This window comes from Misgurnus anguillicaudatus, chromosome 20 (assembly GCF_027580225.2).
Source record: "Misgurnus anguillicaudatus chromosome 20, ASM2758022v2, whole genome shotgun sequence".
In the NCBI taxonomy this organism is placed as follows: Eukaryota; Metazoa; Chordata; class Actinopteri; order Cypriniformes; family Cobitidae; genus Misgurnus; species Misgurnus anguillicaudatus.
This window is the reverse complement of record NC_073356.2, coordinates 10,184,235-10,204,177: the sequence shown is the minus strand read 5'-3', so window position 1 is coordinate 10,204,177 and position 19,943 is coordinate 10,184,235. Positions and strand designations below refer to the sequence as shown.

At 36.9% G+C, this 19,943-nt stretch overlaps 1 protein-coding gene across 1 annotated transcript in view; it reads right to left on the bottom strand.

Annotated features, from left to right (window-relative positions):
- The window catches only part of nhsl3 (NHS like 3), a 54,466-nt gene extending 44,681 nt beyond the window's left edge, over positions 1–9,785 (bottom strand). Inside the window, exons 1-2 of the mRNA XM_073858716.1 lie at positions 9,582–9,785; positions 7,350–7,645 (exon numbers count right to left, since the gene is read on the bottom strand). Coding sequence (XP_073714817.1) covers positions 7,350–7,587 — 238 coding nt within the window. The 5' untranslated portion in view covers positions 7,588–7,645; positions 9,582–9,785. The remainder of the gene's footprint in view (positions 1–7,349; positions 7,646–9,581) is intronic.
- Between the last annotated feature and the right edge of the window lie 10,158 nt (positions 9,786–19,943).

Below are 19,943 nucleotides of genomic sequence, written 5' to 3'. Positions count from 1 at the left end.
CTTTGCGCTTCTGCGTCTGACGTTTATCTTTCACACACGGAGACATGCACACATGGACAAAACCGTGAGAAAGCTGGTTAAGGTGTTTACATGCCACGTGAAATCGGGGTACTGAGCAAAAAACTACCTGTGCCAATCGGTTTTTGCTTACGCCATTTATGGGCTTTCCCCGATTACAGAAAACTGTTTTACGCGTTTACATGACCCCACACGTTATCAGTTTATTAAGTATAATCAGTGTAAGACTGTGCATGTAAACGCATTAATTGCCTTATGAATCAACGTCAAGGACAAGGTTTAATCAACGTTAAATTACCTTTCGATTTGGCAAATTGAATCAACATTGATATCACGGCATTGTCTCACTTTCAACATGGGGGAATTAAGGTTTTTGTGTCAACAGCAAATTAACGTTGAAATATGCATTGATTTTGCAAAATGAATGAATATCTCTAAGCTTACGTCATGTACTTCCTCTAGATATTCTCAGATCTGCCAAAATACTAAAGTCCAAAATCTAGAGATTACTATACGAGTTCCCATCAAATTTATCCAAATACTTTGAGCTACTTTGAGTTTAAAGCTCTATTCTTGTACTGCATATTTATTTATTTTTCTTTCTATTTCTGTTTTTCAAACCAAAAAAGAGCAATAAAATCTCACTCTGGGGACGCAGTGCTTTTCGAACGGCATGTTGTGTATGGAATGAAAGCGACTGGAATCTTTCCATCCACTATTTTATTAATAGAAGTAAACAATCAGATATGAATATTGTGAGGTTACCATGGCAACAGGAAATTTCCCCACACTGTTGTTTGGGATTATAGCAATGAAGTTCGGGTGTGTCATCAGCACCCCATGTCGAGATTGTGTGTATGTTTGAGTTGTTGTCAGACGGTCGGGTGTAACCATCATGACCCAGACTGAGGCCAGAAAACTTCATGACCTTGGCAGCTTTCTTTCAGAAACGCACTCCTCAATTTTGTGTTAACTCTCATGAGTTTAAAAATCTTTTTTTTGTCCAGTCACACTGATATCGTCCTTGTTTTTCACAGTTAGCCTACATAACACAGCCGAGCTTAGAACTTTTACACAAGTGGGAGCTGTGAAATTATGTGAAATCTTATTATACACTATCAGAAAAAAATGGTCAATAAATGTTCCCAGGCAGAAACTGCGGGTAGGCTACTATTTGGGTACAGATACATTTGGTACCATTATGCACTTTTTGATACCAATATATACCTCTAAAGAAATATGACCTCTTTAGGTACTTTATGAAAGAGTACTAATACAGTGGTAGCTAGGGATCATATTTTGACCATTTAGTTTCCATTATAAGAGATGTGTGCAACAGCCTTCCTCACAGATTTGTGCAATTAAAAATAAGTCTTTATGCTTTCTTATGCATGTAAATGCAAAAGGTAAGAGAGGGCATGGTTTAGATGATCAACAGGTGTATCCATTACTGTGAGTTACCACACACACAGTGACACATGAGATGACCTATTGGACCTTGCAGGAAGGATGCACATGTAAAAGTTAGTTTTCATAAAAACCTGATGCTGTATAGATGCAATGAGGTTGCGCTTTCATCTATATTTACATTTATGCATTTGCCAGATGCAACTTACCGTGCATTAACATTCCTTTACATTTCATATGTTTTCTTTGAATCAAACCCTTGAGCTTGTAATTTTTAGCACTCTGCTTGACTGGTTACAAGTTAGCAGCTACAGAAACAACAGATGTGTGACTTTAAAGTTGTCTGAGTTGACAAGTGTTCGGAAAATTTAATTGCTCCCTTTTGTTTCTGTTCTTTCTGGGGATGTATATCAATGTCCCCGAATGCCATTAAACATTCACATGTTCTTTATTTCTGAGCTATTATGAACGGTTCATGTTTCATTGAACCACAAGTCATGACTCTGTATTGGCATTTGAGATCATGGGTAACAGATGTCTAGCCATTACAAGAATGATCAGCCCACTTCTTCATTTGTCATTTCCAGTACATCTGAGATACATCATTTTGTAGTGTGAATTTTTTCCTGTTTCCGGTAAAGACAACTAAGCATTCTTAAAACAACTTTAAACGATATGTTGTTGTGGAGTCGATTCTCAGGAAAAACACATTATGACAAAAAAGCACTAAAATCTAAACAATTTGTTTGGTTTTCGAAAAAATTTTATTTCTTTGGAGACATTTTTCTTAAGCAAAAACATAATTTAAAAATATGAGAAAAACAAGAAATGAGAAAAACTTTTTAGATTTTAGAAAATATATGGTTTATTAATAATAATAGTATAAAAAAATGGGAGAAAGAAAATCCAGCGCGTGGTCGCCAGTTGTTCTCGCCATTGAAAACGGAGGCACGCTTAAACTGCACAGGAGCTTTAGCGCGGTAGCGCTTACGGCCATTCTCCGATCGACTCGGGTTTTACACACAATATTAATCAGACTTGGGACCCGAAGTAATTTAACTATGACTGACCCGGACCCAACTGACCATTTCAAATATAAACAGGAACCATACGGGCCGCAGGTGCTCCGTGAAGTCCTCTAATGGTAAAACTCTGCTCAAGTTCAGAAACATGAAGGATACAATGGGACACGAGCTTGTTCGCGTCGCACCCAATTCACAGAGAGCACGTGAATGCACACCGAACTCATCAGGTCGCACACAAAATGCCATTATTAAAGAGTGTTATCATCACGGAAGAACAAAAAAGACAAAATTTTATGCCAGATATACTTGGGCGCTTGTTAATATACCTGGACGGCCTGCCCAAGTAAAGTCAATGTGTGGGAAACACTGCACACTGATAAAAAAGCACTAAAATCTAAACTATTAGTTTGGATTTCAAATTTTTATTTAATTGGAGACATTTTTCTTAAGCAAAAACATAATAAAAAATATGAGAAAAATAAGAAAAATAAAGTTAATTGGAAATATATATTGTTAATTCCCTTAAAAGATAAAAAAAATCATCATCTTTTGTATAGGTTATTATGGAGTAAATGTGTTTTGCTTTAATACTGTCTGGATACTTTGCTGAAAACACAACAAACCCCTGATAAAGAACATGGTTTTGAAAGTTTTTGACTTTGTTCAAACTGAGGCCCTCGGTTAAACAGGAGTGACGCAAGGGTTTAGCTCAGCACAGTTGGGCCTCCAGAAATGTCCTGAATCAGGACAGTCTAATTGACTCACACTTCATGCGATGAGCCCAAAAGCAGTGTATCGCTCTCAAATAGAAACTCATAAACATAAAAATACAATCTACAAAGAGAAATAAACTTTGTACACTCACATTTAGGTATAAATTTGAGGTAACAGTATGCACCTTTTTAGGTACAAAAGTGTACCAGTGACGACTTTTGTACCTTCTTGTAACTTTTTTCTGAGTGTATACAATGAATAATCTGCCACCAAACAAGGAAATCAAGGCAAGCAACTGTATTATTTAGACCTGTTAAGATTGAACAAGCCCTTACCCTAAATATTACCTCATGCGAATCTGATCCTAGATCTAACCCATCTGATTTAAAATTTCTACTTGGCAGACAACAAATTAGGTGAAAAACACTAAAGGAAGGACCTGAGGCTTATCATAGACTCTTCTGACCAACCATGACACCTTAACCCTGCCACAGACAACCATTTACTGTATCAATTTACCGCAAAGGTATAAAGTACACATGAAGTGCTGTTTGTGTGCCTCACTATCTAGACGTTTTGTTTGTAGAGATTGTGAAACAAAGATTAAATAGATACAGGGGCAGAGAGAAAATGAGAAAGAGAGAGGGAAAGGGAAGTTATTTTAACAAAATAACTTTTAAGAAAAATCCCCCCTCAGTCATCTTTCTGTTTCAATAAAATGTCTAGTCTCGCAGACCTTTCAACACTTTGGCAGCATCTCTATCCCCGGCACAAGTTTCAGCATTACATGACTAGAAAATGCTATAAATCAACAAGTCCAAAGCGACAATATGAGACTTATTTGAATAATATATTATTTTGATGTCCAGCTAAAGTCTCTAATGTCTGGTAACTCACAGACTTTGGCATCTTAAAATCTACATGCTATTTCTGAGTTATAGAGTAAGTGTGAGACTTGTGGGGGCAGGAAGAGAAAAAAATCCAAATCTGAGCACTCTTCTGCTTTTCTGGTTTGACATCCACAGTAAAGTGGCCTAGCAGGTTTTAGAGTAAATGTCCAGAAAAGACCTCAGAAACCGTCTAAAAAAAGGCCTTTGCATTTCCTTAAGAAAAACCAAGGATGAATACTATAATTGGTATCAGCAGATAAAAGCATTTTTTCCCACTATATCACATCAGCCCCTTGTTTGAAAACAAATTATAGCTTGGCAATCAAAAGGGGTGGGAAAATGCATCAGAACTCATACTGTGAGATTATTTTGTATTGGGTCACAGTGACATCAGAATTGCAGTTTGTATGCTCTGCACTTCTAGGATTTTCCGACATTATAATTTGAAACAATGAGTAAAAACTATCGTTATATCGGTTTTGGCAGATGTCATGCTAAGTAATTGAATATCAGTATCAGCAAAAACATATCTATGCACCACTAATAAAAACAGGGGCAGAGTGACAATCGGGAGAGTCTGAACTTTTCCCGGTGGGCCGGTAGTGTTTTGAGGCCGCGAGGGCCGGTCTGATAAAGTTATACATTTTGAGTTATATAGCAACCCCATATGGGGGCCTGATGTGCGGCCGCTTCCCGCTGGTCAAACTGTGCAGCCACTCTGCTGAACAAAGTGTTCGGCAGGTCCAACCATGTCTAGGATTTTCAAAAGTATAGGGGGATCAGTGAGCGGCCCCTCCCCAAATGGCATAGTCTGTCGGCCTTTGATGTAAAAAGCTGCCAAACGCCTATTTATTGCAGTAGGCTACGTAGGCGGTCGGATCCTTCAAGCAGATAGACTATTTGATAGACTAGTAAGTCTGGATTAAGGATGTTTAAAATCTCTAGCCTGGTGGTCAGGACATGAATGGATCAAATCAGCAGATTTGCAAAGGTTTATTTATCTCCACATATATCATAAATACAAATTAGCAGGGTAGCTTTGCAGGATAGCCTACCACATTACGTGATTTCCATATTATAGACGAGATTATTCAATGGCAATATGGCAATAAATATCCTCACAACATTATTATTTCTCAAAACTTTGACAAAAATTCTTTTTAAAGGAACTATATTTTTACAGTTATTCAAAGATGCACACAGTATTCCGCATATGATTTGAATATTAGACGAGAGTATTGAACGAGACATCATTTGGACATTGTTTTTTGGGCTGAATAAAGTCATGGCCTTCATTTAGCCCCTAAAAAAACAACGTCTAAATGATGTCTTGTGCTTGGTGGGATAGGCAATGAACGTCTCATATGGCAATAAATATCCATACATAACTTAACATAATGAAATTAATAAACAGACAAAGAAGCATGATTGACATGTAAATTGTATTATTATTACCGGAAAAACAGCAATATTACTGAAGTAAACTCTGAGGTAAATGCGCCAAACGCTGTTAACTGCACTAATAAGTCTAAATAAGCAATAAAAGTAGAAAAAACATTATTATCTCTTAAAACTTTATATGACAAAAATTATATTTAAAGGAAATATTCTTACAGTTATTCAAAGATGCACAAATTATTCCATATATTATTTCCTGTTTATGAGAATGTTCGTCTCTGGCCTCGCTCTGTTATGTAATAGCTGATTGACAGGTGCACATCCCTGTCCTTTAAACAGGTATCATTTTGTATAGTTACTCATTTAGGAAAATTAGCCATGATTTTATGATTTTATTATTATTATTATTATTATTAAAATGTTTTTTTTTTTTTTTTTGCAGATTGATTACGATTTGTATTACCCTAGTAATTTTTTTTACCACGGAGGGCCGGTCGTTTTTTTGGTCCCACTCCGCCCCTGAATAAAAAATATAGTCCATGCATTCAAACAAATTAAGGTAGTAAAAAGGCTTTTAGTATTACTAAGAGGTTGCTGTTATATTTTGGTTAGTTGTTAAGATAGAGAGTTTATGGTTGTTGTACTGAGTAAGATTTACCAGCCTATAATTGGTTTGGCACTATCAAATTTCAGCCGATTGTTTGAAAACAGCCAATAGTCAGAGCTGATTTATTATCTAGGCAATCAAAGTATGAAAAACGTGTCAAAAACAAAATTTCATGACAATGACAACAAAACTGCCATTTGTAAGCTCTCCATTGCTAGATTTCACAACAAAATTTGAAACAATGTGTAAAAGGCAGAACCATCTGTATCAGTTTTGGCAGATGCCAATTTAATCTTTTAAATATCGTACAAGACCACCATGGCCTCACAAATTTCTGTGGTATAGTCACAGAATATTTTGTTTGTTTATCCGTATCATTTTCATGGATCTCTGTGAAAATGACGCATTTTTCGTGTCCGTACCATGGACTTTATTTTCCTTGTAAATTTCATGTATTGGTTACTCAATTGTTTTTCCTATTTTTTTAAACCATTGTCACTTGGGTTTGGGGTTAGATTTGGGGTTTGGGTTAGGATGTCACTTTAATTATTGATTTATACTATTTTTTCCTCATTTTTAAACAATTGTCACCTGACGTTGGGGTTACAGTTGGGTTTGGGTTAGGATGTCATTTTATGTAACAGAAAGTCGTTCTAACCCCAAACCCAAGCGACAATAGTAAAAAAATAGAAAAAACAATTAAGTAACCAATACGTGAAACTGACACGGAAAAGAAAGTCTGTGGTACGGACATGGAAAAATGCGGAGATCCGTGACAATGACACAGAAATTCGTGACATCAGGTTGACAAAGACATATATCTTATAGAGTACTGAGTAAATGTAGCTTGAAAGCTCAAAAGGAATCTAAATAAAAACCTGTTTTCAGAAAGAGCTGCTCTCAGAAACTTCATATCATAGCACATTACCAGTATTTTATCATTTCAGGGGAAAAGTCAAGGCCAAAAATACAAAAACAGGACAGCAACCAAAACACAACAATACACTGATGATCAGCCATCGCAAAGATGTCCTCATGATTATAACATAATCTTGCTAGTAAATGATGAAAACCTATTCAAATAATAAAAATAAACCTTGGCACCAGACAAACTGGCACCAGAGATCGTAACTAAGACCAAGTTGCTATCAGTGAGACCTTTTCTTCTATGTTTTGGAAATCATCAGCTCTTTCTTGACTGGCATCAACTAATCCATATCTTCAAAAACAAACCTGTTAATACTTGATCAAATCAAGTTTGTCAGCAAATGTTATAAAGTTTGTGCTTACCTTTACATGGCTCACCACTGGGATGAATCTGATTGGTTGCAGTGCTTTCTCCGTTTCGTCCACATGGACCTCCTGTCCTGCTTTGCCCATTGCTAAGACTCCTCTTGCGTTTGCTGCCTTTGAACCAGCTGAACGCCCGGCCCAGCGATGAGCCTCGTTTCTTCAAACTGGCTTGCAGAGCGAGGATCTCGGTAATGTCTTTGGGCACCAGATCCCCTGCAGAGCTTCTCCTTGACATCCTTAGGTCTACAAGCTGTAATCTCCAACCAAACTGCACCTGTATCCTACTGAAACACCTGCATTGACATCAAAAGAGAGAAGAAGAAACATTTGATATAAAAAATTTACTTTGTCAAGTAAAACATTTTAAATTTTAACTTTTTTTGGAACAACGTTGTCAGACAAAATGTTCTGTTAAAGTACAAGTTCTGTGTTTTACACTTAAAGCCCTGTTTTGAGATTGTTTATGATGAAATAGAACTGTTTTGACTAATATTTGGACATATGAGGCTGGCCTGAGAATTTTCGGTTTCTGTGGTATCACCCTAGCCTGGCTCCGCCCTCCTATGTGCTTCCGCTTAATTTTCATTTCGCTTCAGTACTACGTCTGGGACTGCTCTGTAGAGTTTCGTTTTCTCCTGCAAAAATCTGCAGGACCAATCAGCGAACAGATGGGGGTGGCTAAGAATGATGACGTTGAGCTCGTGCATCAGTTTGAGTTGTAGTTCAGTAATAGCAGCGGAGAAAGACGTGAGAAAATCTATTCGGTCCGTTGTTGCAAAACTGCCGAATATACAGAAGTTCAAGCCGGAGCAAGAACCAGGTTTGCTAAGTTTTGTTTGTCTGATTATTCTGACTTGTTGTTTCCGGCCGGTTTCGGTGCATGATATACGTCACGACCACACGTTAGCGATCGCCAATGGCAGATCCTGAGTGACTCTGGGCAGATACAATATTTTTAAACTTCAACAGAGGACACTCCTTAACTGAAGTAACGCTTTTCAATGTAGCGTGGCCAGACTCTCTGTACAAATGAAATGAATGTACGACAGTATTGTTGGACCAGGCTAGTATCACCCCCCACCCTCACAATGGCTGCATAGGTGCTCTGGAACAATCCTTCCTAAAATGCTTTAACTTTCGTTTACAAAGACGTGAAACTCACCGAGTGGTCAGGAGTGTTCACTGATATGCTAACACAAAAATCGCTGCATACGATGCTTTCTAACAGGTGTTTTAGCATTCGTTGTAATCTTGTGGACCCATTTTTCCAAACGCCTCACACCCGTACATTCTTCCGCTGAGAGCTTGAATAATAGACACTCCAGCCCAGTGGGTGGCGATAATCCGCCTTTGCCAATTGCAAGAATACAAACAATGTTCCCGGGCCAGCAGCATTCTTGGGCCAGCAGCATATGTCCAAATTTCAGTAAAAAACATTCTATTTCATCATAAACAATCTAAAAACAGGACTTTAAGTTTAAAATACCGAACTTGTCCTCCAAACCCAAACCTGTAAGTATTAACTACACCTACACTGTCAAAAAAATAGTTAAGAAACACTCTTAATAATGATGATGATGATAGTAATAATAATAGTGGTTTATGATATAATAATAATAATAATTCCCTATAGAAACAGAGACATTTAAAAAAATAAAGTTACTCTGTCCAGAGATGCCACACATGTGTTTTGTATCAGGTACATACATGCATGTTTTAACGCCAGCATTCATTCGCTAATGTTGCGTTTACATCCTCATTCTCTAACAAAAATTAATTCTTGCTAAACCTTTAAATCATAGTGAGTCATAGTGTGAAAACTGTAGGAATGGTAGACAAAGCAAAACTAGAAGAGTGCGTAGGTTAAAAACAAGCTACCTTACGCAAAAGCAGGCAGTGAAAAGTTCCTCTGTGAAAATATGCAGAAGTAAGTCCAGTACATACAGCCCACACCAGATTTAGGCAATGAATTCCGTCTCTTTATTCCTTGTAACTTTGTGACAGATCGCTTCTTATGAACACATCTGTGCTGTAATCTGACCAGCATCGAAATCTCTGGATACACTCTTTATGAGTAATACGCATACACACCCCCAAATTCCACATATATATAAAGAGACTCTCGCAAACCCACAAACTTACAAAACAACTCACAGCATTTTTTACGTTCACAAAACACACACTTTTAAATAACCACACACACAAGTGCACAAAAGCTCCAGAGGGTACCTTGCTCTTCTTTCTTGCCTCTTTTGTTCCTCTGTCCCGGGCTGTGTGTCTTGTCTATACTGCAGTGCTGTGCTTTCTTGTTTGTTCAGCTCTTTTTGGGTGAGTGGAGCTCCATGCTGGTCTCTCTCTCTCTCTCCTGTCTGTTTCAGTTGCTGGTGACCCTTCAGCGCAGTGCAGGAACTGCAATACACACGTGCATAACTCCCAACTGTTTCACAATGACAAGCTCCCTCCCTCTTTCCCTCCCTGGCTACCTCATCTCTCTCCTCTCTCTCTTTACTCTCTCTCTCATGTCCCAACAACAATGTACACTGTTTCGCTTCTCTACACCTTCACTTATTGATGTTAGACATTGTTTATCCATTCCTGCTGTTTTTACACCTTATGCACTCTTTATGCACTGTCAGAAATAATGGATACCTTTGCACATAAAGAGTTCATGTAAGTACCTTTAATATAAAGAGTGCATATTAGTACATCAATTAGGACCTCTCCAGGGTAGCATACTACCCCTGACGCTTGTGACCTTAGACCATTTTTTCCGACTGTGTATCATGGGAAGAAACACTATGCCGTTCCCCTAAAAGGCCTCTCTTCAATTCAGAAGCACTGACATAAGGGTGAGAGGATGTTTTTGTATCGGGTATATGACAGATCTTAGAAAATAAACTCATGTGCCAAACTCTCTTTGTCCACAACAGGTGATTTATGAGCACTTGAAACCTAAGATGTAGCCTATCTTCTGACACGACCAACACACAAGGAGGCATGTCGACTCTGTACTCACACAAACACACACTAGGAGACTAAGTCTAAGAGTAAAGGAATATATTTAAACAAGAAAAACATGTCCTTTTTTAAAGAGTGGCTTTGTGGTCAAATACTTTTTGGGGGCTGCTGTGCACTTTGTGCTCTGGTAACCAGTGGCACCGGTTAGATGAGCGTATGCATCTCTTTAATGTACTAAGGAACACCTCAGTGCTTCTGAGGAATTTTCTGTTTTCTGTACTTTGAGAGCTGGGTAACCATGAATTTGTTACTTTCGTTCTTGTACAGAGCAGAGAATCTACAGAAAGAAAGTTTAAGAATAGCAAAGCTAATACTGATGTCATATCTTAGGGGAATCGGTGACAGGGGAGCTTATACTGACCTCATCTGGTTTCATTTGCGATGCTGGCTGACAGAGTTAGTTTAGAGATATATGACTGCAACTCAATTGTTAATAGTTTAATGTTCGCTACAGTACACTCTAAAAAATGATGTTTTTTTAACCTAGCATTTGTGTCAAATGGGCAAAAGTTGGGTAACGCTTTATTTCGATAGTCCAGTTTAGACATTTTACTAATTATAAGTAACTTTGCAACTACTTATCAACTACAAATCTTTAGAGAATTAGTAAACTGTCTGCTTAATATCTACTAACACTTTATTGTGATGATATCTCAACAGACATTCAACTGTCTAGAAGTATGTTTGCAGGTGCATGTCAACTTACTCGACTAACCCAAACCTCTTCTCTTACCCTAACCCTTACAGGGGCGGTTTCCCGGACAGGGATTAGACTAGTCCTAGACTAAAATAAATGTAAGAGCTGTTCAAACTGAAAACAACTTGCATTTACATATCTTAAAATACATCAGGGCCCTTTGTTTTGCCTCAAAATGCACACATGTAATGTTTTTAGTAAGGCATGTTTGTTAAAATTAGTTATATATCCTAATTAAGCAAAGGCCTAGTCCTGGATTAAGCTAATCCCTGTCCATGAAACTGCCCCACAACACAGTCTACTAATACTCTAATGACAATTAGTTGACGTAAAGTTGAAAATTATTGAAAGTTAGTTGACATGTAGTTGCAAAATTATTTATAGTTAGAAGAATGTCTAAAGTGGACTATCAAAATAAAGTGTAACCAAAAGGGGTTGAATTAAATTAACCCAAAAAATGTTTAGATTTGACACACTGATGGGTTAAAACAACCCAACATTTGGGGTTTAAACAACCCTACAACCAAACAGGTTGGGTTTGTCCCTTTTAGACCCAACACTGGGTTGACATTTTTAGACTGTAGCTGGTAACTTAATAAAAAATTTTTCTGATATTTTTCCGATCTACTTCAAATATTATTTAAAAAAAAATATATATATATATATTGAATAGGCATGGGCCGGTTACCGGTTTCAAGTTATACAAACCCAGTCTCACGGAGTTGCGTATAAATAGCACGAAGTGTAAAAATCGTGCAGTACATACGCCCACTAGAATAACATCACACAGTGCTACACTTATAGATAATATATTTTGTAATATTTTTAACAAGAATATAACAGGCGGTTTATTAGTGAATGATGTTAGTGATCACTTACCAGTGTTTATGGTATACGATCTTAACTGTAAATTATCTAAAACTGTACAGAGTGAATATTACCGTAGAGTCATAACTGATCATTAAATTATAGCACTGAAAAATGAATTGGCAAACCAAAATTGGGAACCTATTTATCAATTGTCAGATGTAAATGTGGCATTCGATAATTTTCTTGATATTTTTATTACACTCTATGTCACACATTGTCCCATCAAAAAATGTACAACAAGAAAGCACACAAAAACACCTTGGATAACAAAAGGGCTTGCAAACTCGTGTAAAAAGAAAAATCTTTTATATAAGCAATTTCTTAGGTATAGAACTAGTGAAACTGAACAAAAGTATAAAATATATAAAAATAAATTAACTAGCATATTGAGAGTAACTAGGAGTGAATATTATACTAACTTATTGATTAATAAGAAAGATGACATAAAAGCAATTTGGAAATACTTGAACACTGTTATTGGTCGTGGTTCTAGCAGCTCATGTTATCCGGAGTATTTTGTAGAAAATGGTACAATTATACGAGAAAAAACAGTGATTGCGGACAGATTTAATAATTTTTTTGTCAACGTTGGACCTGAACTGGCGAAAAAAATTCCATCTACAAACGAGCACATTAAGGGACTAATTGATATAAATTCAAATACTATGTTTCTCGTTCCAACCGATGAGAGGGAAGTTATGAAAGTAATTAAGAATTCCAAAAATAAAATATCCCAAGACATATATAATATTGACATGAGGATTGTTCGTAATGTTGCAGAAGAAATTATAAATCCATTCACATATATTTGTAACTTATCCTTTCAACTTGGTCTTTTTCCATCGCAAATGAAAACTGCTAAAGTCATACCAATATTTAAGTTAGGGGATAAACATTATTTTAATAATTATCGGCCTGTTTCCCTTCTGCCACAGTTTTCCAAAATTTTAGAAAAATTATACGATAACAGACTCCGGAGCTTTATCGATAAACACCAATTATTATCTGATTGTCAATATGGGTTCAGGGAGAATAGATCTACATCACATGCATTAATTGATTTATTGGAAGAAATTACAGATGGTATTGAAAGAAATAAATTTGTTTTAGGAATCTTTATTGATCTCCAAAAGGCTTTTGATACCATTGATCATCAGATTTTAATAAAAAAGATGGAGGACTATGGCATATGGGGAATAGCAAAAAAATGGTTGGTGAGCTATCTAGACGACAGGAGTCAGATTGTTGAGGTTGATCAATTCAGATCAGGGTTTCTAGAAATAACTTGTGGGATACCGCAGGGGTCAATACTTGGACCAACTTTATTTTTAATGTATATTAATGAAATATGTAGGTTATCAGCGAAAATGAAATGACACTAACATTATTTGTACTGATGACAACTTGGAGCAACTTTTGGCCTCGGTAACTGTGGAATTGGTAAAGTTAAAAACCTGGTTTAATATTAACAAATTGTCATTGAATTTGAAAAAGACAAAAATCATGTTGTTTAGTAATCGTAAATCTAATACACCTGTTAATATTGTTATTGATGACATACATATAGAAAAGGTTCAACATAATATATTTTTGGGTGTTATAAAATGGCGCTTTTCCATTGCATAGTACCCCACGGTTTGGTTTAGTTTGGGTCGGGTCAGCTTACTTTTGGGAGCTTTTCCATTGGGATCACTTCGTAGTACCCGATACTTTTTTTCGTACCACCTCGGTTGGGGTTCCAAGCGACCCGAGCTGATACCAAACGTGACGCATAAACACTGTAGTTCACTGATTGGTCTGAGAGAATCGTCATCGGCGCCGTCATCCTATTATGTAAAATATTAGCTTTAGCTTGCTGCTAGCTTGCGCTGTCTCGAGCAAACATGTTGTCATCTGTGCTCTGTTTTAAGTTTCCAAACACCCTTTTAGCGATTAAAAACATCCACAGGTTGTGAATCAGGAACACATAAAAGTTTTTTCCAGACTTGCAGTTGGTGGCGGCACATTCGCGACGTGCACGTCAGTATTATTTATGCTTTAATGCAACTTCATTGAGGCTCAGCGGAGCGCCGTCGACAAACGCCACGGGTGTTTGAACAGAAACTGTTATGTGAGACAGATGTAGTTATAAACGCGATGTGCAAAGTAAACTTCTATTTGTGGTGGCCAATTTTAATTTTGTGGCGGCACATTCGCGACGTGCACGTCAGTATTATTTATGCTTTAATGCAACTTCATTGAGGCTCAGCGGAGCCGTCGACTGACGCCACGGGTGTTTGAACAGAAACTGTCATGTGAGACATAGGTAGTTTTAAACGCGATGTGCAAAGTAAACATCTATTTGTGGTGGCCAATTTTAATTTTGTGGCGGACTGATAAATAAATAAATGTATGGGAATGTACAAGGAGGCTGTCTCTTGTATGATGTCACAGCCGTATGCAGCGCAAATATAACGACACGCCTATAATTCCTCCCACTGCGAAGTGATACTAAACTCAATGGAAAAGCTAACCACGCCAAAGTGAGGTGAGCTGACCCGACCCAAACCAAACCAAACCGTGGGGTACTATGCAATGGAAAAGCGCCAATAGATGAAAAGATTTCTTGGAAACCCCACATAAGTTACCTGAGGACAAAAGTGGCTAAATGTGTTGGAATGATGAAAAGATCATGTAATTTATTGAATATGAAAGCACGACTCTTACTGTATCATTCCTTTATTATGTCATATTTATATTATTGTGTTGAAATCTGGGGAAACTGCTATAAAACCCACTTACAGCCCTTGATTACTCTGCAGAAAAAGGCTATCAGGATTGTTTCAGGTGTTCACTATAGACATCATTCAAATCCTTTGTTTGTAAAGTTGGATGAACTTAAATTGCAAGATGTGATTAATTTTAAAACTGTTCAAGTTATGTTTAGGGCATCTCAAAACTCTTTGCCTTCTAATGTTCAAAACTTATTCCATGATAGAGATGCTCATCATAGGTACACATTAAGAGGAAATAAAAATAAATACTTGCCGAATTATAGAACCACTCTAAAATCTATGTGTATCTCAGTGCGGGGAGTGAAACTTTGGAATGATTTGGAGGATGAATTAAAATCATGTTCAAATATAATTAAATTCAAATATTTATTTAAAAAAAGAGTACTAAAGAAATATATAGAGCACAGAGAGTGATGCCCTCAGCATGATGCCAGTGGTGAGAGGGTGTAGGGTCAGTGAGTGTTTGGGCCAGTGTCTTTTGTAAGTATGTGTGATGTTTTGTTTTTTGCTTGTCTTATATCAATATATAGTGACAATTGTTCCCTGTATGTGTTGTATTAGAATATTGTTGTTGTTTTGTTTTTGAATTATTTTGGTTGTATATTGTTTTGTATTGTATTTTCTGTTGAATGTGAAGGGTTTGGAATTATATAAGCGTTTGCTTCATCCACTCCCTTTTCAAACCATGCACTTTTATAATATGTTGGTTATGTTGCCTGTTATGTTTTTTTGTGAGAAAATTTAGAATGCAGGTTTGAAATAAACAAACAAACAAACAAACAAACAAATTCCACTTTGGCGTGCATATGATACGGCAGTCCTTCCCATTCACTTAAACGGTGCCTCTTTTTTTGTCGTTTTATTGATTGGTTTCTCAATTTTGTTGCAATTTTTTTACCATTTTCGCTTGGGTTTAGGGTTAGAACAACTTTTTGTTATATAAAAATGACATCCTAACCCAAACCCCAACTCTAACCCCAACTCCAAGCCACCATGGCTTAAATATAGACAAAAACATGGAGAAACCTGTATATTAAATAACCTCATTAAGCAAATCTAAAATCTAACCCTAAACCCAAGCGAAAATGGTTTGAAAAACAGAAAAAAATTGAGAAAGCAATAAATAAAACTGCAAAAAAGATGCACCATTTAAGTGAATGGGAAGGACTGGCGTATCTGCACGCCAAAGTGGAATTTGGCGTATGTATTGCACGATTTTTACACTTCGTGCTATTTATACGCATCTATGTGAGACTGGGTAGGGTATACCGAGGTTTTAAACAGTCAAGGTTTCAAAACCACTAAAATGTTCTGTGATACCGTCTCCAAGATATGAGCTGTGTTCATACAAAATTAATTAAATCATTTAGTCATGTGATTGATTTGATGTTTATATTAATATATTACGAAAATATTATATATTTTTTGGAGCATATTATAATTTAAAGGCTTTATTTTTACCTGGCATTTGAAAATAACACATTTTAGTGTTGCAATGGCAATACCGCAACACTGTGAAACATGGTATTTTTGTTAAAGGTTATCATACTGTCAGAATCTTATACCGCCCCATGCCTAATATACACACAAATTTTGCTTCGGTATTTATTATTATTATTATTATTATTGTTATTTATCATTCATTTGGTGCACTCTAAAAAATTATGGGTTATTTTCAACCCAGTGTTGGGTCAAAAAAGGACGGTTTAAGGGTTTTGTCATGTGTCTTGTGATAAGTAATTCATGTCTTTATTGGGTTGTTCAAAGTATGATTGGATTAACAACAACCCAGCATAGGTTTATTTATTAACCCAACATGTGTTCTGTCCGATATTTACCCAGCATTGGGTTAAAAATAATATAATGTAATGTAATGGCTCTTTTATGTGTTCTTGTCTTGTTCTTGTTTTTTATTTTTATATTGTTCATTGTCATGGTTGTCTTTAGTTTCCCTGTTCCCTGATGTGTCATGTCCCTTGTTTGTATTTCCATTGTCTTTTGTCAAGCCTTAATGTTAATGTTCTACTGTTGCGAAGTTTTTTTGCCTTGCCATGTCATTGCCATGTTTGTATTCCTGTTTTAATAAACTTTTGTCATGTGTGTTGCTCTGCAAAAGTTTGGGCACCCCTGACAATTTCCATGATTTTCATTTATAAATATTTGGGTGTTTGGATCAACAATTTTCTTTTTGATTGATCAAATAACTGAAGGACACAGTAATATTTCAGTAGGGAAATGAGGTTTATTGGATTAAAAGAAAATGTGCAATATGCATCAAAATGAATTTAGACAGGTGCATAAATTTGGGCACGCTTGTAATTTTGTTGATTTGAATACCTGTTACTACTTAGCACTGATGAATTGGAACACAAAATTGGTTTGGTGAGCAAGCCTTAAACTTCATAGACAATCATGAGAAAGGATATTTAAGGTGGCCAATTGCAAGTTGTTGTTCTCTTTGACTCTGCTCTGAAGAGTGGTAACATGGAGGCCTCATAACAACTCTCAAATCACCTGAAAACAAAGATTGTTCAACATTATGGTTTAGGGGAAGGATACAATAAGTTAGCGCAGAGATATGAGCTGTCAGTGTCCACTGTCAGGAACATGGTGAAGAAATGGAGAACCACATGCACAGTTCTTGTTAATGCCAGAAAATATTGGAGAGTCAAAGGCGAACGATGGTGAGAATGGTCAAAAACAGCCCACAGACCACCTACAAAGACCTACAACATCACCTTGCTGCAGATGCTGTCACTATTGTTCAACAATTCAGCGCACTTTGCACTTTGATGCAAAAGAAGCCTTTTCTGCACACACGCCGCAAACGGAGATGTGCAAACACACATTTGGACAAGACAGCTTCATTTTAGACTACGGTGCTGTGGACTGATGAAATAAAGATTGAGTCATAACAAGAGGAGTTCTGCATGGTGGCAAAAGAGCACAGTGTTCCATGAAAAACACTTGTTTCCCACAGTAAAATTTGGTGGAGGTTCCCTCATACTGTGGGGCTGTATGGCCAGTGCCGGTACTGGGAATCAGGTTAAAGTTAAGGGGTCGCATGGATTTCACTCAATATCAGCAGATTCTTGAGAATAATGTTGAGGAATCAGTTACAAAGTAAAAGTTACACCAGGGCTGGATATTTCATCAAGACAACGATCCAAAACACTGCTCAAAATCTACTTGGACATTTATGCAGGGGAACAAGTACATTCTGATATGTTCTGGAATGGCCATCCCAGCCTGCAGACCTGAATATCATTGAACATCTGTGGGGTGATTTAAAGCGGGCTGTCCATGCCCGGCAACCATCTAACCTAACTGAACTGGAGATGTTTTGTAAGGAGGAATGGTCCAAAATACATTCACCCAGAATCCAGACACTCATTACAGGAAGCATCTATTCTAGAGGCTGTTATTTCTGCTAATTGAGGCTCTACTTAATATTGATGTGATTTTTCTTTTGAGGTGCCAAAATTTATGCACCTGTCTAATTTTGTTTTGATGCATATTGCACATTTTCTGTTAATCCAATAAACCTCATTTCACACCTGTTGTGAGCCACGCCACGTCATGTTTTTTTTGTGTTTTATTAAACTGCACTTGGGTTCTCATTTCACTCACGTTAAAGTGGAATCATTACATCAGCAGAATTTAGAGTGCTGTAAGTTGCTTTGGATACAAGTGTCTGCCAAATGCATTCACGCATAATTTATATACAAATCACAATAGATCAATTTCTTTAAAGTGATTAAGACATTTTGGCCATATAGGACATTTCGGGACAAGTTTAATTCACACATTGAATCAGGACCACATTTTAGTTACATACATAAACATAATGTCTCTTTTTTTCTGATATGTTATTTACAGCCGGTTGATAATGTGCACTCAAAAAAAATAATAATAATACATAGCTAAATATTTACTGCAACTACTTTCTTAAAGAGACTGTTCAATTCAGCTGCATTTGCACCATACAGGTGGGGTTCCCAAACTTTTATATCTGTGACTTACTTAGAGAAGTTGTAATACAAAAATACACATTTATTTTCTGAGTGAGTTATTTGCATTTTCCTTGTCATTGTATGAATGACCTTAAAGGTGCAGTGTGTAATTTTTATAAGGATCTCTCGATAGAAATGCAAAATATTATACAAAACTATATGATCAGGGGTGTATAAAGACCTTTCATAACGAACCGTTATGTGTTTGCTACCTTAAAATGAGACGTTTTTATCTACATACACAGAGGGTCCACTTACATGGAAGTCGCCATTTTGTGCCGCCATGTTTCTACAGAAGTCGTTAACGGATAAACCTTTTTTACCAACTATGATATGTTTGTCCGGTGGCAGCTAATGTAGCTTCTATATGCCTTTCAAAAGCGAGGGGTGAGCAGTGGACTGAACCGTTTGTTGCAATGTGGAACCTCACCACTAGATGTCGCAAAAATTTACACACTGCACCTTTAACTGCTAATATAACTTTAATTGCAGTACAGTAATGTAAGGGATAATGTATAGGCAGCCAGTAAATAAGCTCGAAATAAGCCCCGACAGTATGCCCTGACTTGTATTATACTAAATGGGTTTATTTTGTGATAACAACCGGCTGCCTGTACTGTCAGGGTTAAGACGGGAAACAAGAGAACTCAATCACAGACGTTGTCGGGGAGTGAACTTTGAAATTTTATTGACATAAAAATGGAAAACAAAAGCCCACGTGGGGGCAAAAACTACATAAAACATGATACTAACAAACACTGACTAAACATGATAGACTAGACACTGATGAACACATTAAACTGAATAAACGAAGAAGACTTGCAAAACATAACACATTTGATGACAATGAACCAGCACAAGACAAGAGACAAGAGGAGATTAAATAGGGGAACTAAACAAGATAACGAGGGCAACACAACACAGGTGAGAGGGATGAACTGATAATGAATAATTAAAAGGTAGAACAAGGGGGCGGGGACTAGGGGCAGGGACTAGAGACGAGACACTAGAGGCACATGACCCAATATACAAGGCCATGAGCCTCCACATGAAACAAGAGACTGTCAGAACCCTGCCATCACGATAAAACATAGATATAAAACAAGACTCTCATGGCAGAGTCCTGACATGTACATTATCCTGCTTATTACACGGCTATTTACCTTATTAGGAACATTAAAAATAGATTTGAAATATTTTATTTGCTCATTTTTAACAA